The sequence below is a fragment of the Pithys albifrons genome, chromosome 11 (genome assembly GCF_047495875.1).
Source record: "Pithys albifrons albifrons isolate INPA30051 chromosome 11, PitAlb_v1, whole genome shotgun sequence".
Taxonomy (NCBI): Eukaryota; Metazoa; Chordata; class Aves; order Passeriformes; family Thamnophilidae; genus Pithys; species Pithys albifrons.
In genome coordinates, this window is record NC_092468.1 from 8,600,958 (window position 1) to 8,626,768 (window position 25,811).

General features: G+C 42.1%; 1 protein-coding gene across 1 annotated transcript in view; it reads right to left on the bottom strand.

Moving 5' to 3' along the window:
* Positions 1-25,811, bottom strand: part of EPHA4 (EPH receptor A4) — a 104,959-nt gene that overhangs the window by 44,413 nt on the left and 34,735 nt on the right. Inside the window, exons 4-5 of the mRNA XM_071566907.1 lie at positions 19,236-19,391; positions 3,933-4,271 (exon numbers count right to left, since the gene is read on the bottom strand). Of these exons, the coding sequence (XP_071423008.1) occupies positions 3,933-4,271; positions 19,236-19,391 (495 nt within the window). The remainder of the gene's footprint in view (positions 1-3,932; positions 4,272-19,235; positions 19,392-25,811) is intronic.

A 25,811-nucleotide genomic window follows, 5' to 3' on the forward strand; every position in this document is an offset into this window, starting at 1 on the left:
AGCTGTGTCAGTCCACTTACGGAAAGACTGAGCCCAAGGTAACCTAACAAGATAACAAATCACCAGGCAGTCTGTTCATTCCATAATATCAGCTGCTCTAACTCCAAGAAGCAAAGGAGCAAGAAGGACACCCATCCCTCATGAAATGCAAACAAAACAAAGGGAGCACAGCAAGCAGCATAATGAGTTGGGATTTTAAATCTCATTTAAGCTTGTGTAGGCTCTGCCCCCCACACTGCTGCCCTGCCTTACGAACACCTTTAGCATCCATGTAAAAACCTCGTGCCCTCGGCGCTGCCCGCTCGGACATGCACACAGTCAGACTGAGCAGGCTCTCAGGCAGGAGACCTAAACAGCTCAGCTGTAATCTTTAATGAAAATACAAACTGTTCAGTGCCTCTTAAAAAAACCCAAACCACAAAAGCTTTCTGCATGCTGTGAACAAGATCTCTTTATTGAGAGTTTTACTTTTAATTTTGAAGAGCTTCACAGCATTATCCTTAGCAGAAAAAAAAAAAAGAAGAGCACAGAGATTTTTGAGCTATTTTGTCAACTGCCTGGTAAGAGTTCCTCATTGAAACTAGCTACTCCCAGCACCATCACAGGAGAATTGCTGGTCTGCATCTCCTCCACAAGTAATTTAACCTTTTTAAAACATGAACAAAGTGCTGATTTTATTTCACCGAAAACTGAAACCCACAAAAGCCACCACTGCTGGCTGGTCGAGACCCCCCCAGTATCAGCACTTCCAGTACTCAGTGTGCTACGGGCTCTGGATCCAAGTTCCAGAAGCTCAGTGTTCCATCCTTGCTTTTTTGTTTTTAATGGGAGAAGTCTAACAGTTCCCATCTTAAAAATATTTAAAGAAATTATTATACTGAACGTGCAGAACAGTGAGCTGAATTCATGATTCTAAATGACTAAAATGTCACTCAACATTGAAGTTTTTTACTAGGAGATAGAAATTTTTACTTGGTTCAAAGCCTGAAATTTAGCTTTTTTTTCTTTTAAGCATCCTATAAAAAACAGGACCTTTTCAAAGGAAGCAAGAAAAATACTTTTTCTAATGCTTTTTGATCCTACTTTGAATGGCAAATCTTACTTTCATTTCAACAGTTTTCTACAGTATTGCAAACTGAAGAGTTTCTAAACAGAGGAAAGTAAACTTCCTCATCTCATTATCTCCAGGAGTAAAATGGCAAAAGCAAACAAAAAAACACCTGTGCCTTTCAACTGCACCTTTTATGTCACTGCAATACATTTCATCAATTTTGTGCTGAATACCCCAGTAACTCATTTCTCGTTGCTTTTTGCCTGTCTCCAAATGTACACCTTCTACAGGGGCTGATACCAATAGAAGCAAACATACAGATACCTGGATTCCTGATTCTGACATTTCTTCAGATTATACAATTGCATATGTGGAAGGTCAATGTGTTAAGAGGAAGGATTCCCTGATCTCTTCATACTTATCATTCCTACTGAATTTAACTCAGAGATGCACTTCTTGCAAACAGTTCCAGCAAATTCCCCAGAACACAACCCCAAAACGCTGTTCATGTGTAAAGAAATCAAAAAAATCCACACTGACAACATTTTTTTTCCTATCACATTATGGAAAACACAAGCAGTGAGAGCAAAAACAAAGCCATTTACAAATTTTCAGGGTTGATGGTTTCATTTTTATTAGCAAAACAGGGAAGAAGTGTTATTAAGGGAGGAGCTTAGCTCTAATGTGAATTTAGAAATTGCCTCAAAGAAAGCAAGGCAGCTCTACATCAGTGTAAGAAAGATGCAAGATCAAAACCAAGCCTGTGTCAGTGGCTCTATTATGACATGATTTCTTTATAATGAAATATAGTGAAGGAAAATTAGTGGCATAAGGATTTTAATGCACTCCAGACACACATTTTCAATTATCAGACAGATCAGTACTTTTAAAACCCAAGGGTCTAACTTTACAAACCTTTACTCAAGCAAGCAGTTTCACCAAAATCAATGGGATTATTTGCATATGTAAGAACTATTTCTCTCAGCTGAGATCTGTAGGTTTAGGCCACACATTTCTATTTAGATCTCATAGGCAGCAGAAACCACAAAGTCATATGAAGAACAGGAGAACATTGGCACCTTGGAGTTAATTTTCATTTATACCAGTATAATTTTCCCTGGCTCTCTGACGCATTTGATAGACTAGGCATGTTTCAAAATTGGAAATGTTGGCAAAAATACAAATTTCCTGATGTGAAGAACACTACTCATGGATAATAAACAAAATCAATTCTTATTTGCATATTCAATCAGATTTTAGTTTGCATATAAAAGCATAAGACGGTTGAATTTTCACACGGTAGATGGATCGTGCTCACTTATTCATGCATATATGCACCCACTAATCCTTACACATGCCAAAATCAGTCAGAAATACTCTCTTTGCTGGGCATTCATAGCACAAAAACACTGTCCCTACTGCTGTTCTCTTTTCGTATAGTGTATGACAGCACTCTCCCATGGCTTTCTCCCAAGACTCCCTAATAGCCACTGTTCTCTATTAGACTTCTTTTCAGTAGGCAAAGTGATAGTTTGAATTTTTGAGTCATAATTTAAAAGGGATACTGTCATTGTATGTGAAGAACAAAAAAACGCTGGACCAGATTTTCAAAGGAGGTTCAGCTTGGACTTGACAATTTTGCTTGTAACTGTCACTGCAAAACCGAATGTATCTCTCACTAGTAATTTTGACGCGTTCCAGCCTACAGCTAAAATTTGGAGATTTAGACTATGCACACCTAGGAAATAGAATGCAAAGTATTTATGTAGCCCAGTACTATCAAAATATGCAATATTAATATTGTCCCATACACCAGAAGACTAATGATAAATGATAACCCTGTAAGCCACGCTCCAAGGTGCTGAATACCAGCAACATCTGTAGGACCTGAAGGCAATCAGTGCTGTGAGCCGTCAGATAACAGGTTTGACGGTCTTGTAGCCAGTCTGACAGTCTGGATCACTAGTTTGAATACAGAAGACTGTCATATTCAAATATATATAAAATTTTGTGCATTAAATTAAAAATTCAACTGTTACCCTGTGTGTGAAGCCCTAGCTTGCTGCAAACTAGGGAATGTTTTCACATAATTAAAGAAAAAAATCAAACAAATTAGTGTCAAAACTAAACAGCAATCTGCTGCAGCAGCCTTTGCCCTTACTAGGTCAAGCACAAGGGGCCAAAAAAGCAGAACTGCCTAGGGTAACTGAAATAATCGGGTATACGCAGAAATAGTATTTCACTCTCCCAGATGAATGAAGCGCAAAAATCAGCCAGCATGAAGATGAAAGCTCATATAGGATTTCTACAGCAATGTCAGCTCTGATCAACCGAAACATTGTCAACAGCAGGTTAAGGACGTATTTATTTAACAACAGGACAGAATCTAATTGACTTTGGAGAGGAGAGCGAGCAGGCAGGCAAGGGAGCACCCCTTCATTCCACTCTTTGAATTGTAAAATACAGCCCGTTTTGAAAGGGGGCAGAAGACAGTCCTGTACTTGTATTTTGCCCTCTGTAAACACCAGGGATGCATTTGTGTCCCTGTGCAGGGTCTCCCCTACAAAGGGCCAAGGTGCTGGACAGCCACGGCAGAGAACAGGGCAGCTGTGCTGTTGTTTTTCTGCAGATGTCTCCCAGTGTCCTCCCCATGTGCTGCAGCACAGCCTGCTCCCAGACACAGTATCCACACCCTCCTCTCTCTTTCCACCTCTGAAGAATTTAAACTATCCATATAAACAACCAGAAAATAAGGGTTTGACCCACTTACACATCTTAGGGCTCCTTGCATTCATTTGCTAATGCAAAATGTACTGGAAATCACAGCTTTCCAAAAAAACAGGCAGCAGAGAGAGGAAGAGAATTCTGTTTGTGTTCCTACCTGCTTGGTTGGTTGTCACAGTGACTGATACAGCTTGGTCCTGGCTAGGGTTTTGCTTGGACACTCCATTCACTGCCCAGACTTCAAAGGTGTAGTTGGTGTGTGCCAGGAGGTCAGTGATGGAGACTTTGGTGGTTTTCAGGCCGTTCTGCTGGGGGCTGAAGTGCACACCACTGCCACAGGACCGGCAGTGGCCGAGGTCGCCGGCACCGCACCTCTTGCACACCACATTGTACGAAATGTCTTCCCGGCCACCTTTGTTCTGGGGGGGGCTCCACTCCAAGTTCACTGATGTCTCATTGACATTGGAAATCAGGTGCTGGGGAGCAGACGGAGGGCCTAAAAAGACAAAGTCCACATGTTTTTAGTAACTGGAGAAAGCTCACATAGTAACAACAGACTTAGGGTCCTAGACCTGTGCAATTCCCATGTAAGCCAAGGACAGCAGAGACCAAAAAGAATTTTAGTCAATTTTTTACTTCTCTATGTTCTTAAGATGAAAAATTAACTGGTAAGTCAAACTCTGATCTCTTCATCTGATGAATTACACAGTATTTTCCAGCTCTAAATGAGCCTAAAAGCCCAGTATTGCAATTGAACAAGAGGGCTTTTTCACTATCCTTGTTATGAAAAATGTTAAATTCACATATTTTACACTCATTTTTTCCATGATCTCCTGAGCAAAAGCATCAAATGCACAAACTCCTGCTTCATTTGAGATTTTCAAGGTCCTTCAATCCCTACAACAGGCTGATTCTCAGTGAAATTGTAATAGAAATATCTCATGATATTTTTTTCTGAAAAATAGAAGTGCAGTACTTTCCAGACAAGTGGATGTCAAATCACATTCAGTGAACACTGAAGCCTATGAAGCAGGGACCTGGACATGATGCTTTGGGATGCAGGATGGAGATCTGAGTAGAAAGCCCAACATAGAACTAAGGCTTTGAAGGATGGGGAATAAAGGTTACAATAGGGAAGTGCTGGAGAATCTGAAAGAATTGGAGATTAAAATATGGTGAACAGCTGATGAAAGAAACCTGGTTAGGAGCAACAGACCAGACAGAAAGCTTGAAAAGAAGGCTGAATCTGAGACACAATGTCAGCTTTTCCACCACAGGGACAGGAGACTTTAAGATTCATAAACACACAGCCACAATGTTCACAGTTGTTTCTAGCACATGGATTCGAGGACAGAGCCAAAGGCAGGCTGGGGAGGACCTTCCTGGGTGTGGGGCAGGAGTAGGGCAGAGCCCACTGGAGGCAGCTCCTCCCACACCTTCAGCATCCCTTTGGGACTCCCAACCAGGCAGCAAAGCCCTGTCTCACTCTAGACTAATGCACAAGCAGAAATCCTCTTTAAATGCTTAAATCCCCACAGGCCCCAAACCCACAGGCAAATTGAAAATGCAGAAGAACTAATCCTATGACTCCTAATCTAATTTCAAGACAGTTGACACGCTTTTGTACCCTTAAACTTAACGTGGATGATTCAGAGCGAGCCCATGAAAGGGATGGGTATTTTATACAGCCCAAAAAGATCCTCAGCCATTCAAAGGCAGCCAGCTCTGGGGCAGAGCACAAAGGCACTTTGACTACGCACACAACACTGAAACAGGACTGCAGGTAAGCACTGTATAGAAGTGAAACAGAATGAGAACAAAGCTTGTAAAATATAATGATCTAAATAGGAACACAAACACAGTAAAAATAGCTGTCCTTAGTAACTACTCACAGTCAGAGCTTTACATACAAATATTGCTAGTATTATTAGCAGAAAAATATTGGAAATAATTTTGTAGAAAGTCACAAATTCCATTTCTGTTCAAGACACAAGAGCTTATGAAAGCTTCTTAAATTTTATCAAAATACATTTGATGGCTGGAGTTAAAAAATAATTCAGCCAGATCTCCTAGCAGAAAAGGAAGGGAAAGAGAAAATTCTGGCAAATTTCATGCCACTTTTTGCATTCCTGTTATTTGCCAAGTTGTGAAACTGGTGGTAAAAACAAATAATCAGTCAGCACCAATAGTTTCATTAAGTGTATATACACATCAGTCATAATCTCTCATATGCCAAAGGTACAAAAGCAGCCATCAAGGTAAGATAGAAACCAAACACATTCCAGTGAAAATTCTGCTGAAATTACAAAGTGACTCATAAATTTAGCAGGAAAGAGGCTAAGCTGTTAAGAGGTGACTATGGGGAAAATTAATTTTCGCTTCCCTGATTCATCAGGTACATCCCAAGGAACCCAAGACCTGAGTGCACTGTATAGGACAAGGTTTTGTGGTCTGCATCACCTCCCTGTGTCTGTGCTTGAAGCTGCCATGATGTAAACCCATGTTCAACAGGAGACGGGACTTATCTTGGGAGAGGTAGGTAGGTTCAGAAATAAGTCCTAAGTTACCTAGAGGTCAAATGTATCTAGTTATCTTCAGTACCTAAATGAAAGGCCTCTGTCACAGGAGTACCTGAGCAAGGGCTGTTTCTCTGTGCTCGCTTCAGAAATACAGAATTAATACATTAATTTTGAAAAGACGGAGATCCTCCCTTCCTGCCAAACCTTTGAAACAGTCTCTGAGTTAATCGGAGTTGACAGGTAGAATTACTGCAAGAAGAGAGCCAAGCACAGCCCCTGCAATGGGGAGCCCTCCCACTTGCTGCACCACCAGGCTGCCATTCACAACTTTTATTTATACACGGGCAGGATTTAGGACTCCTAAGGACAAAACCCTTTTGCTTAAAGATCAGTTACCAAACACAGTAAGAGACGTTTCCTGATCCAAAAACGCTTAAAAACTAGATGAGAAAGGGGAGAAACTGGCTTTAATTATTGTTCTTCACGTGGAAACAGACGCAAGAGAGATGTGTGGAAAGACAAGGGCACACAAGACATGCCTTGCACAGCTGGGCATCGGTAACAGCTGTCCCAAGTGTCAGCCCAGTGTCTCTGTGCTGTAACCAGCTCTCCTTCCTCCCAAAGCTGGCTCTGCCAGCTCCCCTGGGCAGAGGAAAGCAGCCTCTGCTTTGCCTGCAAATACACAAGCTTTCTTTTCAAAAACACACTCTGAGTGCAATGAGGTGGAAGACACTCCTGAAATTGTGAACTCAAGTGGTAGCGCAGGAACTGCCGAGCAGGAACTGATCCAAACTCCATCCACCACCCCAGACCTCCCCAAACTGCCTCACACCTGGGCTCCCTCTTCAGGGCAGGCAGATGCAAAAGTCTGTCCTCCCATACTGCCAAGGAAATGGGTGAACCAATAGAAGCCTCAGGAGGGAACCAGCAGCCTCAACAGCCCGCAAGTCCAAGGTCACATTGGGCACCCCTGGTCAGTGGGAGCTGAGGCTGCTGGTCCTCCCAGAGGCTGGCCAGGACCTGGCAGCAGGAAGCCCTGAACAGAAACTGCTCCTGTGAGAAAGAACAAGAAAAAGCAAAAGGCATTTTCTTTTAGAGCATTCACTTGCTGCAATCACACACGCAAGGAGAGCTGAGATAAGGTGGTGCCAGTGCAAACGCCTCCCTCCCCAAGCAGCACCCAGCTCTGCCAAGGCAGAGAATATCCCCATCTCAGTGGGGTATTCCTGCAGCAAAGGCCTCCACATGAGGAGGGTTCACACTGCCACAGCTGTGGTCTGAATGATGTGCCTCTTAGCTCAGACACAGCAGCCAGTTTGGGGTTAAACTCAGACTTGCTCTGATGTCCATTAAGATATTTTCCAAGGCTCTAGGTCCAGTTTCACATGGGAAAATGTGCCAGAATGAATCAAGCTCCTCAGAAGCAAAAAGTCAGTAATTAGTATGTGGGACAGGGCATTGCAGTGTCTAAACAGAGATGCAATGAAGCGGAAAACCAGGAAAGCAGATGCTTGCAGGTCACAGAGATGAGTGCACCACCTCCAGTATGTGAAAAGGAAGATGCGGGGGAGTCTCCAAATGGTGGGCTGACTTTACAGTGAGGGGAAAAGCAATTTCTTTTCTTTCTGGAGCATAGTCATCAATGGAACTGTTGGCACTGGGACTGGGGAATAGCTTCAGATTGATGGGCCTGGTTTCAAATGTTGAAACACAGGGCGTATCTGTTTCTTCAATGGTGATCAGGATTTGCTTTGTTTCTGACAACAGAGAGCTGCCGCTAGATGAGACAAAAATCTTTCCAGGGCTTTGGCAGGCTGCAAGTACCAGCATGGCTCCTGGATGGACCCAGCCAGCAGAATCCTGCAGGAACAGTGTCCCACCAGCCAGACTACCACCCTCACACAAACCCTGTGTCCTCTGGCAGAAAGATCTAGCTATGGGGCAGATGAGAGGGGAGACAGGGACCTGTGCCTCTGAATCACCACCACTGTCCATGATTCTGCCATAAGACCCATGATTTACAGCATTTTTCTTAAAAACTCCTGTTGATGGAAGCATGCTATTGCATGTTCCATTCAACATGCTGAGAGGAGTTAATACTGCCACACTGCCCAGAACAGCTTAAAAATGTGACACTTCCCACAGGAAAAAAAAAAAGTCCAGACATTCTAATTTTGAAAACTAACTAACTTTAAAGCTCATTAGGAAGATATGTGCTGTCATTTTTGCTGCCCAGGACAACAGAATCCAAGGGATGGATCTGCAGAGCCGCTCATTATTCTCACATCGGGGACTGCAAAAGGGACATGTTCTGATCACGGTGCCTCATGGCCAGATCCTTCTCCCAGCCCATTCACCAGCACCATGAATGGACATGGGGGGTCTCCTCTGTGGGAACACAGGGAGAGGAAGTTTTTAATTTTATTCCTTCCTGGGGCTCTATAAATCTTCCTTCTCAATAAACCCATCAAAATCAACTGAGCCATGAACAAATGGAAAGGCACTGGGTGGAGCAGTTCATTGTGTGTGTCAGGGCTGAAACACCGAAGAGTCTGTTTAGCAACAAATAATCTTCGTCAAGCTAATCTTGCTATGTTCCTCACCCCTCCTATTAGATTTACCTAAATGTATTGGGCAATGCAGATTGTTTGGTTTTCTCTTGCTGCAATAAGCTATAGCCATCATATCCATCTGTCTTTCACCCACAGATAGATCTGTCTTAAGGACAATGTTCTAGTCTATGTCAAATCAACACTTAATGAAATCAGAGCTTTAAAGGGGTTAATAGCATGAGCATTACTTGTAGTAAAAGGACTGATGTATTTTAGAACTCTTTCTACAACCTCAGGCAGCATTTTAGCTTTTCATCCATCAACATTCTCTCCCTCCCTTCTTACAAAACACTCAAGTCCCTCTCCAGTCACAAGCCTCCCACATAAGGGCCTGGTGAAAACCTTGACAAGGGTATGTATCAATACCTGACTGTCTCCCCCCTCCCTTCCAGACCACAGGAGATCTCTGTGTGCTCTATTACCCATGTGCCACCTCCCTGTGGGCACAGCTAAGGAGCCTCTGTGATGCAAACCAGCTAAGGAGCCTCTTTCCTGGTCCAAGCATTGGAGTGACTCACATGGAGCTTCCGAGGTGAAGACCCAGTAATGAACTTACTCTCCAGGACTGAACTAGCACCTATGGGGTGCACAGGGCAAGGGACCACAGCTGCAAAGTGAACCAGGCTGTAGACTAATACTGGACATAATGACATCTCAGTAAACTGTTTATGTGCAAGGAGAATAGTATTTTTCATTTAAATCAGTTCCCCTAAACACTGAGGGACCACCAGAGCTTGTTGGGTCCAATATCCAACAGATTGTTTTGCCCGTTTGGATACCATCCTGCTGAGAATGTTATCCCAAAGCCCCTTTCTTTCTGTCCCTGAAGGACCAGTACATGTGTAGGAGGTTCAGCATAATGAATCTGGGAGAATCATTCTGCCAAGGAGAAAGTCTACCCCAAATGCACTAAGCGATTTCAAAGGCAAATAGCACAAAGACAATGAGCTGCAACTGAATAAATATTCCCACTGCCCTGAGGGATTGGCATGCCCAGTCCTTCATGCATACCAAAGGGAAAGCACAGACCCCTAGGGACTCTTGGCATGCCCCAAGACAAGGTCTAACCAGGGTGTGCCAGGATTCCAAGTTCAGCATCACCACAAAGCCATGAGTCAAAAGAGGGGAACCTCTCCCCTGACAAACACCATATACAACAAACCCGTATTGGAGGACATGGTGCAGCTGGGCTCCAGGAGCTGGAGGGACTCCAGGGAGACAGGTAAGCAGGTGTCATTGGTTGGGCTGCAGGGAGACTCCAACCAAGCCAGCCCACCCTTTCTCCCTGCAGCTGTAAACCCAACCAATCTACGTAACCAAAAAATACCTCTGAAAACTAACCCTGGGATCTGAAGGTAGACTTGTAAGTGCACTGTACTGGGGAACTGTATTTAAATGGTTATGACAAAGGTTTTAATATCCCTGGTTTTACATCTTCCTTTTTTATTACTGATCTGCCCAACAAGGTGCTTCTCTAAACGTCTCTGTGGGTGTATGCGGTAAATTCAATTACAGCTTTCTACAAGCAGACCAGACAGACTTGTTTGACAAAAAGAATACTGTCTTCACTAAACCAGTTAATTTAGTTCAGCAACAGTGTATGGTTAAGAGGCGTGGATTAAAGCACAGAGAAAGGAGATGAGAAAAAACTGATTCCCAGCAAAACAGCTTCCAAGTAACTTTGTTGTTTCATAAAATGACAAGAAATCAGACGGACTCTGTAGCTTGGTTCTCTGCTGCCACAGGTTTACAGTACTCCAGAATCTCACTTCTAGACAACTAAGCAGCTCCAAATTTTGGGCAAACAGCTTTTGTCCACCCAAACTATATGCAAGCAAAAAATCTTTTTCCTTTGCTCAGAGGTCACATGGCCAATGGACTGAAGAAAAGCTTTTGGGCTCCAGTTTGGCCAATTTTAACAGACACGAATAGCCATTAAATACTATTTTCTTAGGTTGAAAACAAAAACATCAAAAAAACAAAACACACCTCAGCACAGGGGTTTGACACTTGAGTCCTTTAAAGTGAATTCAGCACTTACAAGAAATGCACTCTGATGGCACCCAAAATAAAGTTCTCCCTAGCCACAGCCTTTTTTTTTGTGCCAGCCTAGTGCTCTGCCCCTAACAGTGGCAGTATTATTTTGGCAGCAACATTATCCATTAAGGACTGAACTGATATTATCAGTATTTGGACTGTAACCACATCTGTTTACTACTAGCCTACAGTATAGTTAAGATTTATTACCTTGGAAGATCTGGCTGTGGGAGGAGATCTATTAAAAACACAAACTGAAACCCACACTCTCCAGGAAAGTGCTAATGGAGATATTTCAAATATATACCCTCAAGAAGGCATGCCTTTGTTCGGAGCATCTCATCAGTCACCAGATCAGTGCCATTAAAAACGCACCCTCCTTTGAAAAAAAGGATGAAGCTTTTGAGCCCTAGAAGGAGAAAATTATTAAAAAAATAATTTACTCCATCCCATCTGTGTGCACATGTGTAAAAGCACATTTCTCTACAAGGTAACGGATGTCTCTGCAGCCAGGGCAATGGATAATTATTTTCAAGTGGGTTGTCACACTGCATTCGGCCTGCATTCACCTGACAGCGGGAAATCAGAAGGAAGTTTCACTGCAATTCCCACTAGACTTCAGAAAACCTCAAGCATGTAGAAAAGACTTTAATCTTCTTTAACCATTCCCGCACTCTCCTTGGAGAAAATAATCACCTCTCTGTTTTGAGGCAGAAAAAGCAGACCTTAGCTTAATCAGGATTCACAGTTATTCTACCAAACAGTAAAAATAATACGATAACCTGCTGCAGTACAAAGCTTTCTAACTTCACCCTAAAACTGAGAAAACCCTACAAACATACTGTTAAATGCAGCCATGTGCCAGCTACGGGTGTTGGTTAATCAAAGTCAATCAGGTAGACCAGCAGGTTTCAATGGGCTTTGGACCAGGACTGACAAAATGATCCTCTTTATGAGCCTGCTCCAGAGATGCTGACCCTCTTCATCTCTGGCAATTTCAAAGAGAACTCAGGGTATTCAGAAATCTTGAGCTAATTTGCTACATAATAAACAAAGATTCATACAACAGGGAAGGTTGCTATGACTCACTGTCATTTAAAAGGAGCTTAATACGAACTGGCCTGTTTTGAATCAGCAGCTTGGCCTTGGCTATACTACAGAGGATCAGCGAAGTCTTTGATAAGTTAAAGGAGCAGCAGGCACCTGGGAGCAAGCATCTGACTGTCTAATAACAAGAAGCCCTAACTAGAAATGCACTATCAGGAGCAGTGAAAAGTTTAGCACAACTACTATACATGATCTGAGAGCCAGCTTTTGTGTACAACACAGCAAGAATAAAGAGAAGAAATAAAGAGGTGTAAAAAAGAAAAGATCCATACAATGAACATTTCCAAAGATCTTTGGAGCATATCTGCGAAGAACTATGTAATGCCACTGTAAGTACATCAATTACCTTTGAATGGGCTGGCTTGGGCACGGAAAGGCAGGACTAGAGCTCTGCTGAGGCAGTCAGTGTTGTGGTGCCAGCCTCGCCAATTGTGCCATACTTGCTACTCTCGCAACAAGGCCTTACCATGCCATTATTGTATGAAAGCCCTTTAACAACTCCAATCAATGCTCTTTAACTCAATCATGATTCTAGAATTCATTTCCCTGGAGGCAGGGCTAAGCATGAAACAGAGTTCGCAATTTTCAGAGAGGATGCAAAGAAAGCAATTACTAAATAATCAATGTCTTTAAACTCCTTAAGTTCACTCACTAAAATACCTGGCAAAGAAGTGCCAGGCACAGCCTTCAAGAGAAAGCACTTTGGCATCCTCTTTCCATCTCATAAAGCTTCATTAAACCTGTACAACTGTGGAACTGTCAGTGATGTTTTGGCATGTGAGCTGTGATGCCCTTCAGATAAGTCTTTGTCGTTGCTCTCTGACCATCTGAAAGACAAGTTGTAATGCAGAGTAAACACCTGGGCTGTGTAAGTTTAGCTTAAAAATAAAGCCCACACTTTCCCAAGACAGTTGTGTATGTTGCTGCCACCAACTGCTTCTTTCAGCAGTTGTGGACATGTCTCCTGTTGTTGTGGGCTAATTTACACAAGCATTGGCAGTTCGGACAACCCTCACTTCTCATCTGACCATTTATCATTAGAGAGTATGTGTTTTCACAACTTGAGAGACCAAAGTCAACAGTTCACAAGATGAAGAAGCCACTTCAAATATCAGTCATCTGCTCCATTTCCACCCCCCTCTCCACTCTATGCACGGTTAGCATTACAACTGAGTTATAATAAGGCAAATTATTCGGTAAACAATTCTTCATTTGTTTACTTGGGCAAGATTCCTTTGACTTCAGCAGGAGCTCTGCCAAGTTAGCAATGCTGGGCCAGTGCCAATGATAAAATGCCCATTTTACTGGCACGTACGATCTCCTATTCACTTGCCAAAAGAACCCTGGTTACCAGCTTCACAATGTGTTTTGTTCCTTTCACCTGGAGAACAAACCAATTAACATCCCCTCTCCAGGATAAGAAGGTTAAGCAAAGAGGTCCAGTTACCACCGGCACAGGTGTGGAAAACACTGCCATATAAGAACATTTTTCATTGCCACATACGCTAAGATATGTTATTGCATCTAGTCTAATATGCTGTGCTGCAGACAGTAACACCTGTGTTCACTCACTCTTTTGAGATAAAAAATAATTCCACTGCAGATAACAGAAAGTTATCTGACAGTCCGCCAGGAAAGAAATCCAACCAGAAAAATAAGTTGTTCTGTAATTGGCCCAACTGCTGAATTTCTTATTCTGTTTTGCCCTCTAATTTACTTCAATGACTTTATAGAACTAGGTCCTGACTAACCAAATCAAAGCCCCTACTTAATTGAGTAAATGTCTCTGTTAATTTAAGGCTCTGTCCAGAAAATCAGAAGACAGCTAATAAACAGTTGCTGTATTTAAAGGAGTGATGATTTTAAGTCTACTGATTATAAACACACATTGTCAGATTACTCCTGTCTCTCTCTTCAAGCCATAACCACTCCCCTTCTTATTGAATTCCTTCAGCTCGTCACCACAGACGAGGGGAGACAGCCTTCTCCTTTGAGATTCCCATCACTCACAATCCCTTTCTCTCGGTCTGGCAGCGATGCAGCGAGGGATGGTCTATTTTCCCAGCTTATGTGGAGAAGAAAAATTATTCTCTCCCTACAGCCTACCCACTCTTCCCTCTGCTCCTGCAACAGCTAAAAAGCCATTTGGATGGACTATTTACATAATGAACAGTATGATGTTTTAAGAACAAAAAAATTTGCTTAAGGTAGGAACATTATATAAAGCTGCAGAAGGATTATTATGTTGTAAATTTTCAATTCTGAAGATCAGAGATTGTATTGTCACATACTTTATATTAAAGAGAGGGGGCTCCAACAGCAGAGGTTGGACCACAATAGTGCCAGCACAAGTGAGCAAATCCTGGGATGGAAGCCTGGCAAAGCCACCTACAAGACACTAGCCAGCAGCATGACCATTCATTGTACCCTACTTTTTCTTCTAACAGCTAGAACAGTGGTAATCTGCATCCAGCTGGAAACTTAGAGAAAAGGCACAAGTTAAGTTGAAGGGAAAAAGAGCATATTTGTTTATTTAGAAGTCTAAGCAATCATAAACATATGCTCAAATAATCAGCTCCTGTGTAATTACTCATTTGCAAGCAAAGTTATTAGGTAGGAAAATTCACTCTTTTTTGAAAATACGGGTCAAATATTTATTGCTGAGATACATTAAATGCAACACAAGATTGCATTAAGAGTGTATATTAGACGGCAACATTTACAAAATTGAAGTGTTTAGACCTTTCAGACCTTGACCTTGGAAACAAATAAGGACAGTGTTATTTTAATGTGCATTCAAATTTTAACAACACAGTCACACAGCTCTAGTGGAATCCACATTGAGTTTCCACTGTAGATTGCTCATCATTTCATTATGGTTCATTATGCTGATAACTGTCAGAAAGCATTAGAAGCAGGAGCCTTGAGTAATAGCACTGAAATGGTAATTTAAAAACAATATACTTTCTGGAGGAAATACAGCAGTGCACTAAATTCAATTAGAAGAGGGGAATGTAGAGACAAGTAAGTGATGTTTGCTGTTAGAAGTCAGGCTGTTCAGTTTCTTGATAACCTGCACCAGAGAAGGTCCTTTTAAAAGAAGCACTTTTGCATCTCACTAAATTTGCTCTTATTATCTCTAAGCTTCTGTGGTATAAACTGTCTTAAATGCAACCATTTTTGACATATATCAGGGCGTGACAAAATATCAATCCATCAGTCACTGTTTGAGTGGCATAATGGACTAAATTATTCAGGGTCATTTACTGAGACAGACTTCAAGCTGACCAGTCTATGCTGGTAATCTCTCTTTTGTAGAGGGCTCCCAATTAAAAATCATTAATAATTTGAATCGAAGAGACAATATAAACAATACAAAACTGTCCCTTCCTTGCTTATAATGTAAGTATTGTTTGTTAAGAAAGAGTTAGAGAATCCAACTCATTAACGGTGGGGACACAGGAGCAACGCCCATTAATTTGGAACTGCACCTGCCTGTGCCAGGCTCAATTCCCAGCGTATCTTCTTACAGAGGAGGAAATTCAGGGACAAGGACCATGATTGAGACTGATTTGTTTTCCAGCCTCATGGATTTGTGTGCGGGTAAGGTAATTTACTCCCTATTACATTGCTAACCTTATGAAATAGCCTTCCTCTAAGAGAGTACTGAAATATAACGAAGGTCTGAAGAGTTGCCTTGACATTACTTTTGCAATCCTTCCAAAAGGGAAAGGCATCTGTGCTTTCCATCGTTTGTGCTCAGGTGTATTACAGCTCAATCATACCACCTCCATGACCAAGCACTCAGCTGACAAGCCCACTGTGCTTCAGAGCTTAAAGTCTCAACTCCCAAGTTTGGCCAAAGCAGCAGATCCAGGGTGGCTCTGGCCCTCAGCGGTGAAAGACACAATGATTATCACCATGAGGCAAGTTTGAGGGAAAAGATGCATCAGTAAACAAGTGTATGCCAAGACATCTATGTCTGGCCTTTGACACAGCCCACTCCGCTGTCTCTTACACTCTGACACATTCTGCTCTTACTAGTTCAAGCTTTAAGCCAGACATAACTACTCTAACAGAGCTGCAATAGAGCAGAACACTAAAACCAGAGTTTGAGTTACTTGTTTAGGAGGCTGATGCCTGGCTTACCTGAGGTTAGATACAGCTTAGCAAGGGATGGCAAGGTCAGAGAATGGCATTGCAGAATGATAAAACTCTGGAGCACCTCTCCTGACCAGCAGATCAGAAAGTAGCTGTTGCTTTTGTTACTTACCATGGGAATTGCAAGAAAGGAAAAATAAGGCAAATTCTCCAATTCCCTTTCATCCACTAGCACAATCAGACTAAAGCAAAGTCCTACCAGTCCTCCTCCCCCAATCTCAAAGGCGAGATAAGTGATGAGGCCAGCCAGTTTACTACTAAAGGGAATCAATAGCCAAGGGTCAAAGCTTTACAAAAACACATCTTAAGAAGGCTGAAGTTCTTAATCTTAAAAAGTGCTCAGAAATAATAAAGAAAGGATCAATCCACAGTCCATTCCAGGTGTTCTTTCCAAATTACCCAATGTTACTTTTATTCACCTGGTCTAATAGTTCTCCAAGTGAACAGAAACCTGATTTTACAAGCCAGTGGAGCAGAGTCTATCTTTTTGCTAGAAGAATGGATCTCAGATACTGTGTTTTATTTCTTCATTAGTGTGCCGTCACACTGAGCGATTACTAAATGCAGGCCTGAATGAGAATACCAGAGTTAAAGAGAGCATAATGAACAAAGAAGGTGCCTGATTATTATGGCTGTCAGCACAAGGGAATTGGGTTTGTCACCTGGTTTAACCAACTGGTAAGAACTGATTAGAGTCTGAATCCGCCTGAAAGAACCTTTGATGTTTATGCTCCCTTCTGTCGCCACATCTTGTCAGGAAAGTCAGAAAAACGGGTACCTTCTTCCGAAGGATGTTCCTGCAGCAGAGGCTCTTTAAATGCTCTGGCACTTGCCTTAGGTGCATGGGCAGAAGGCTACTCAGTGGAGAGGGTATTGCAAAGGAAGAGCCCCCCAGAACCCCCTGTCCCCCACTCCATGGGAAGCCATGAGGCAGGGCTGCATTCAGTGCCTGAGCAGGTCCGACCATCCCAGCAGCATTCAACATTGGCAAAGCTGGCCTCAAAGAGGGGCTGTCAGCAGGCACAGCAGGGCATGGGGGAGTGACCTGCCCCACAGGCCAGCTCAGAAACTGCCCAAGCCAACCTTTACTTTGGATCACAGAAAAAGAAGCCCTTAACCTACAGGAAAATTCAAAGCTTATGAAATGGGACCTCAAGAGACAGGCTTGTTTTCCAGGAGCGGGTGTCCATGAAACTGCGGCGTTAGCTCTGCGTGCTGAGTCCTCCTAGACTGTTGCAGCAAAGCCCTTGTCTTTTTTTCTTTCCATTTCATATTTTCAGGATAAAACACCAAGATCAGAAACTTCAACTCTGACAAGAGGAACAGGAAAGCATGCCTGCAGTAGGCCCAAGACTTGACAAAAAGGGCTAAGCTTGCAGGGGTACATTTTGCAGTACCAGCAAACACACATATCATTTGCTCACAATTCCACCATCTGCAAATGTTTTGTTCTCTCCTCATACTTCCCTAACTGCACATGCTTACTTAAATTCAACCAGTTGATTACTAATTTGATTTCAATTTGGTCAGGATATCACTCACTAGGGCTTTGAGAAACTTTTCTGGTATAACGTTATTTAGGGTGTACATTCCAAATAATAGTTTTGCTGTTGCAGAAGGACATTTTTCCTATCAAAATGGTCAAGTTTTACATCTCCTAGTGTAAATTATATTATAAAAAGCATGTTCCTGCCCACTTAGGCAAGGTTTCACAATACAATTAGACCTCCATTCCCAGTCAATGCTTGGCAAGGGATATATGGACCTCTCTGCTTCCTCCTAAGCAAAAGCAGCTGCTCTTGGCTATGCCCTGGCCTGCTCAACCACCACCCAGTAAAACTCACTGCTGAAAAGCAGATAATCACTGAAGAACAGCTGGAATGAAGGGCACGTGGGGAAGGCTAAGCGCTGGCTTAGTTGTGGACATACTCTGTTTCTGCCTTGTAAGGGAGAAATTAAGATTTAAATGAATGTGACTCATCTCTCCAAAATTAATTTGCAATATATTAAAATGTTACAAAAGACGTATCTCAGCTTTCCCTCACTCAGAGACACACACACTCTCTACATAAACATACAGCCTAACTCCAAAAATCTGGAAGCATTTCCAACAGCTCTCATGGAAAACCACACATGGATATCTCCTGGTAAAATACAGCCCTTTCACTTATTGATTGAAACTGCTCTGCTCCTAAAAAAGTAAAAACCAAAGAACGAGATGATCATAATTTAACATCAGAAAATTCCTGGAATCCCAGGTCTTTGGCTGTGTGAGGCATTAACCAACAAAGAGCACAAGGAGTTGCTCCAGCAACCTTCTGAGTGGTCTCAATGCACCTCTCCTCCCTGCTGAAGGCATTTTGGTACAACTAAAGCAACTTCCATTTGCTATACACGACGTATTTATCTACACAGGACAAAATAAACCATGTTTTGGGTTGTTGTTTCGTTAAAGTTTAATATTTATTATTACTATCTCTTTCAGATGAACGCTTATATTGTTAAGGGTCACCATGTACATTTCAAGCAAATTAGTGAGATTAAAAATATTACCTATTTACTCCAGATCATACCATTACAAGAAAAGCTTTCACAATTTCTGCAAATATCAATATTTAAAGAGATGAAAGGTGATGTGATCTACTGGCCAAGTGCTCAGACTGGAGCTTAGATGTGTATTTTATTTCCACCTCTGTTACTGGGAGTGTGTAAGTCTCTCTTTTTCAGCTCTGTCTCCTCCCAATCTCCTGATTTATTTAGACTATAAACTCTCAAGGGTCAGTACAACCATGTCACTATTAGGAATTCAGGGCTAAGAACTAACACTTTCTCTACCAGAAGTGTGAACCAAAATCCAAACTGGATCAGTAAAGGGCTGTAAGAGCTACTGAATGCTCTCTCAGAAGCAGAATACTTCTTAGAGACACAGATCTCCAGGCAATGTTTCCTACATACACAGTGAAACGAAGACAGCAGAAGAAATGGATGATAAAAGGGGAAGAGACTGTTCAAAGGCCAACTTACGAGTGCAGGGCATGGAAGCAGCATCATTTTCAGCTCGGAAAAAGCCCCGATCGCAGGTGCAGGAGGTAGAGCCTTCCCAGATGGAGTAGCTGTGAGGCGGGCATTTGGCACAAGCAACATCTGTCGAGAGAGCCTTGTAGTATCCGATTTTGCAAGCTAGATGGAGGAACAGGAAGGGAGAGTTGTTACTAGCCCAGGCTGTGATCATAAATTGATAGCTTACTTATTCAAAAGCAAGGCAGGAGACATTTCAAAGAGATCTAATGATGTCCTCTTAGCCCCAGGTGAAGGATTAACAATCATCACACTCTTAATGAGTAATCCTATGTCAGGGGATACTGATTTCTAATTCCAACAAGAGCCATTTTAAAAGCTGGCTTGGAGATGGCAAAAAATTATACTCTTCTCTTGACACTGCCAGAAAATCAGCTGCCTTTTTGTGCTTACTGTGGAGTTCCATGTGGCTTAACCCATGTCCACCTGCACCCACATACACACACAAACAGAGCATGACAAAAGGGGTGCAATTGGTTTATTCTATGACCACTTAAGGAATGGCAGCTGACAGTCAGACACTGCCAATTTTTAAGAGGGAGTGGGACAGGAACCCACTGAGATTGGCAGCAGGGCCCTCAGCCCAACATGCCCGGAAATGGCACATCTCCCTCCTGGTAAGGCAGAATTCATTTGGCTCTTTCTCCCCAAGGAAGGAGATCAGCAGTACTCTCCTGTCCTCTCCTCGAAGCCAGGGCATAGCATAGCAGCAACCGCACTGCTGTCACCAGGTCCCACAGGCAGCTGGCAAGCTTTCGGTGACATCATCTGCACAAATGCAACGCTTACACAAGTGGCTACTTTTACCTCACTTGGAAAAAACTCATTAGCATCATTAATAACACATTTTCACAGTGGCTAACAGGTATGTCATCCCAGAAATTTCTCCCTTGGCTAGAGATAAAAGCCCACCATCACCACTCGCTTTTAAGCGCCACAGAGTAGAGAGAAAAAATTCCCAGGCATGCAAACAAGTAAAAAGGAAAGGCTGTTCCCAGAATTTGCTGTGTGACTCACTCTCTCATCTCATCGTTTATCACTAATCTACCTTTAGGGTTCTCCTGCTATGCACAGACTCCTGCTGGGAGGGCACAGGCCCCCGCACAGCCAGGGCTCGCTCCTTCTGTTTCAGCCTTTCCTTAGTCCTCCTTGTTCTCTCCCTCCTCTTAATGAAGCCCTCCAATAGGGAATTGAGAGGGATATTAGTAACACATTTATAGAAGTTACTTCATATTCTTATTAACCAGAACCATTTACGGAATTTCCTTAGCAAGTCCTAACTTTACAAAGTGCAACCTGTGAGAGTGCTGGGAGATCAGCCCCGTGTCGCTTGCTGGGGCTGTCACTGGACCAGACTGCTCAAGTGACCAAGATTTGTGCTTCCAGGGTTTACATGCATCATGTTATTAAATAAGGTTCAACCTGCAAGGTGCTTTTTGGCCATGCTTCAGATAGCCTTTGGGTTTCAATTAACATCAGCAACCACAGCTCTGGCAGGAGGAATCATGGGGGTCAAACTCAGCCTCCCCACATCAGAGACAATTAGTCCCTGAATACAAACCCACCACTGGCATATCAGCCAGGCACTCACAGTATGCAAAGGCAACTCCTGTAAAACAGCTTATTCTGTTTGTGATGGGAATTGCCCAGCAATTAATAAAAACCAACCATGGGAAATGACCTTTCTCTTTTTTTTTTTTTATTTGCACTATCTGGTGAGCAAGTAGTTGTACTATCACTACATGTCCTCTTGTGCCTGGTTTAACAATAGTAGCAGTCAAGTGGCAGGTGCTGATCTGAGATGTTCCTGGTTTTCATGGCTCAGATGAGAAATATGCCTAAGCCTGTGTATGACCGGAACAGACACCCACAGGCAGAATCTTGCTGCCATATACACAAACAAGGCATTGAAAAACAGAATACAAGAGGAAACCAAGCTGACTGCTCTTACCCACAAAATTCTTGTCATTATCCAAGGGTTTAAAAATTAAACTGGTAAGCTCTAATATTACTGTTAATATGAACATCATAGTCCCAAAAATCATTAAACAAAGAGCTGTCTTTAGCATATTCCTGTTATTGAAACACTGAATAATGAACAGTCTAGGGCAAGGCTGAAGGTCCTGCTTGGGCTGTAACATGCTGCTGGAAAGGCAGGAAAATGTCACAGGTAAAGATTTTTGTGGCCATTCCTCCTTCTCCTCCCTGTCTTTTCAGACTCAGTGGTTTGAAAGGGAACAGATGAATTCAGTGACTACTGCAAGGTCAACACTGTAACTCAAGGATTTTTTTCCCCTCGTTTCACGCACTGTATTTTGTTTTCTACTATATTAAGCCAAGATCATTAATATTTCAAGACCTGAAGAAAGCTCTCCAAACACAGTGGCTGCTCCTAAAGCACACACAGCCATTTTGCTGCAAAAATCACCTACTCCTGAAGGCAGTTTCCTTCATTTTAGTGTGCTCAGAGATTCACCACATTTTGTAACAGACATAAAAGGGCATTAGAGAATGTGCTGCATTAAACCAGTAGTTCTTTGCCCCCAAGAGCTCCACAGTACCGTCACCTAAAAACTCAAACCTAATCCTGTGAAAGCTGTTCTTAACATGAAGTGCTGCTGACATACCTATAACAACCAGTGCCTATTAAGGCTATGGATGGGCTTTTTGTTTTTTTGAAGGTTAATGATTTAGTAGGCAAACAAGAAGCCCGTACAGAACCTGTTCCCTGGAAGTCTTTATTGCTAGCCCATGCCAAATCTTCACGCGGCTGCTTTTCTACGAAGGATTTGCTGGGTGAGACCCAGTATGAATGGGGTTCTTACACAGTTTTCGAAAGATGCCATTGTAAAAACATTAGTTCACATGTGCAATGCAAACTCTGAGTTCAATTTCTTAGATTTTTTTATTTAAAAAAAAAAGAAGAAGAAAAATATTTTCTCACATTCTGATCACCCACAAGCATAACACGGTTATAATCGACAGCACTGGGTTCAAGGGAAATTCTCAAACCAAGTATTTTCAGCTCACTTTTTCCTCAGAACAAATCACATTGATTTTAAATGGACATCAGCTTGAAATAATTATGCTGATGTCTTTGAGTTATAATATTAAACTCTATTTTATTTCTATTTCTATTAAAGTGAGACAGGATTTGGCAAACACTGCTGTCATTATCATATGCCTTTTTCCTTTTTTTTTTTCTTTTCTCCCAAATTTACCGGAGTTATACATGTTAAAACTGCAGAAATTGCTCTAAAGAATTGTAGAACTTCAGTCAAATCTAGATGTAAGTTTTCTCAAGCTATTTTTCAAACTCCATTTTCTCATTAAAACCTGATTTTCAGACTCACGGCTTCCTCAAAAAAAAAAAAAAAACAAACCCAAAAAGATGAAAGAATACATGTGTGGGCTGCTTGCTTAGTCTCTCCAAATGCTGAATTTTGTATTAGAAAATTTCAGACAGCAATTTCAGAATTTAAAACCTCATAGTGGATGAGGCTCTAATTATATTCTTTTTAAACACAACTATAACAAAACATATGCATTCAATTGGTTTTAAGTGCTTTTAAATAAGCTGTAGGGGTTTTTTTGAATTTGCGGGTGGGGAATCTCTAGGAAATTATTTCTGCGAATTTAAAGTTATTTTAAAAAGTCCCCCAGTGCTTGCTCTTAAAATGTTCCTTTATCCCTGTGGAAATGGCAATGAATCTTTCCATCACTATTAGGAACAGTCTTGCCATGCTTAACAGTCCTTTAAAAAAGAAAAAAAAGTTTAATGTCTTGCAAAGGGTTGGATAAAGAAATCATCCCAACCTCCCTGTTTAAAGGTCCCTAAATGGTTAAAAATGTATAACATATCTTAAAAACATCTCAGGGAGCTCCAAACAGAGGCTCTGGCTCCTCACCCACGAAGGCTGAGCAGGATCTGAGCCAGGTAAGGGAGAGATCCCGGAGCCTGGCAGGGCTGGCCAGACTCCAAGCAGCAAAGGGACAGGGAAGGTCCAAGAGAGCCAGCCCTGAGCTGAGAACTGCTGGGCAGGAGCTCTGGCAGCAGCCCTGGCAAGCAGGGACCAAGGCCAGGAGAAACATCCTACCCGAGGCCTCCACGTCTGCCGAAGAGGAGAACTTGCAGCCGAGAAAACACCGATTTTCGATTAGGAGATAATAAAGCGAATAGAGTGAAAAACAAGCACAGAAACGTGGCTTTGCCCAGGCAGTAAAGTCAATGAACTGGTATTAGAACAAAAATTTGACATAGATGTTCTGAAGTGCTTATTTACAGAAAGCTCAGTGGGGTGCAGTCCTGCACAGGCTATAGAGCCATTGCTTTATAGATCCCAGTGCCAAAGGCTGAAGTCTCCACAGAAGCACCACAAGAAAAGGGCCCTCAACCAGGACAGGTCCACAACCAAGAGAAACCACACTCCTGCTGCACCCTCCTGCCCAAAAGGGACCTACCTGTGCAGCAAGAACGTTTATTATCACAGGCAGGTGAGTAACACAGCTAAAATCTGTGGAGCTGGCTGAAATGTCAAACTGTGCAATTCACAGCTTGCATTTTTTTGAAGCAGAAAAATGTATTAGCTACATATACTCAAAAAAACTTCAAAATTCCTTGAGATTTTGAATCAAATCTCATTCTACACAAAGTAGAAGAGGGAAAACTACTTTTAAGTCAATAATTGTAGCCAACTTAAAACAAAGACCCTAAAATAGTACTCTTGGATGGAGGACACAGCAAATAATTTAATCAGAGATATTTCAATGTCAGGCTTATAGATTTCAGAGAGAAAAGAAATTTGTGTTTAAAGACTTGAAAAAATACTTTGATATTATATTTGATGTCTTTCATCACTGGTTACTTTTTCTACAGCTCTCCTCTCTCTGGAAATATTTAAGCTCGTGTTTTAAATGCACCTTTAGGAACAAAAAGTTACTTTTATTTTCCCTCTTGAATGTTGTTCTTAAGTCTTTAAGAGGATGGATTTTCTCTATCCGTTTGTAACAAAGCCACATCTGCCACGTAAGTAGGCAGCATCTTCTCAGCTTTCTTTTACTGTTATTACCATTTCTGAACAGATTTTTGTGTGTTAATTATAGAACTCAATTGTTTGGATAGTCTCTTTTGATGAGCTTTCTGCCCTGCACCATGAACCCTTCCATTATTGTACAGCTGTTTTACTTCCAAATGCTCATCAGGGTTTTCTAATTGTCAAGCTGTCCCAGCAACTAGTTCTTTTGACCTAAAAGTCAAAGAAAGGGAGTCACCCTTGTCTCCCGGACATGAATACCACAGAAGTCCCCTGATACCTACGAGACAATGCCTTTCCAGATCATTGCCACTACAAGCATAATTGGGTTTTGGGTGAAAACGAGAAGATTTAAAATAGGATGAATTAATGAGTTTCTTGTAAAATTAAGTCGTTCTCCTGGTCCAATCTAATTACTCACTGTAATGCCCCTGAGCATGATAAATAAAGATCCTTAGAAGCCAAGGGGGAGAAAAAAAGAAAAAGCTTTCTCTTGAGTCTTTCTTAAAAGTCAAGTTGTAGAATCTCATGTCATGTACCAAATGCTGTTTCCAAATAATGTCAGATTCCTTTGATGTTCACATTGTAAGATCTTTGCCTCCTATTAATAATGACTGTACTACTGCTACAAATTAAAACGAGTTCCCCATTTTTAACTTGTATCACTGATGAGAAAACAAAGTATTTCTACACGCTAAGCATCTATTTTTGATGCATGAATGACACAAGGAAACACAAACACAATCCCACTGGGACACAAGGAAACAGTTAACATAATCCTACTCAGGACAGAGTCTATACTGTTTGACTTCAGAGCAGTTTTACTCCATGACTGGGTACAAAGCTAGGAAGTTCTGAACAGAAGTAAAGGGACCTTGAAGTACAAATGTAATATTATTTGAAATCCAAATTCTGTTTAAGGCACTGCAACTGTGCGTGCAACTAGCCTGGCAGGTAAGTACCATATACATGTCCACTTTGCTTAAGTTCCCCTGAATTCAGTCCTCTCCTTTAACATTTAACTTCCACAGACTCTACTGGACCTGGAAAGGCCGGACAGCCAACCTTGCCAATGAAAGTCAAGGCAAAAAGGCATTTGCTACCTCAGCCTTTGCCATCTCCTTGGTCACTAGCTCTCCTCCCTCACTGATCATGGGATCACATTTTCCTCAGCCTTCCTTTTTGGTGTCTGTAGGAACAGGTGTTCTTGGTGTCCTTCATATCCCTCATCAGGTCCAACTCCAGCCAAGCTCTTGCTTTCCTAATGCCTCTACTACATCCTCAGGCAATGGCTATGGAACCCTCTTGGATGCTTCTTTTCCTTGTTTGAGCTGTGCTAAGGGCTCTCCCTGCCCATTCACCCTGGCCTTCTGTTACACCTCCTATGCCTTCTGCAGCTGTGTGTGCTTTCAGCAGATTGTCCTTTACAACCCATCAGCTCATGTGGGCTTCTTCACCCACTTGACAAGAAAATTCCTGGAAAGGCCAA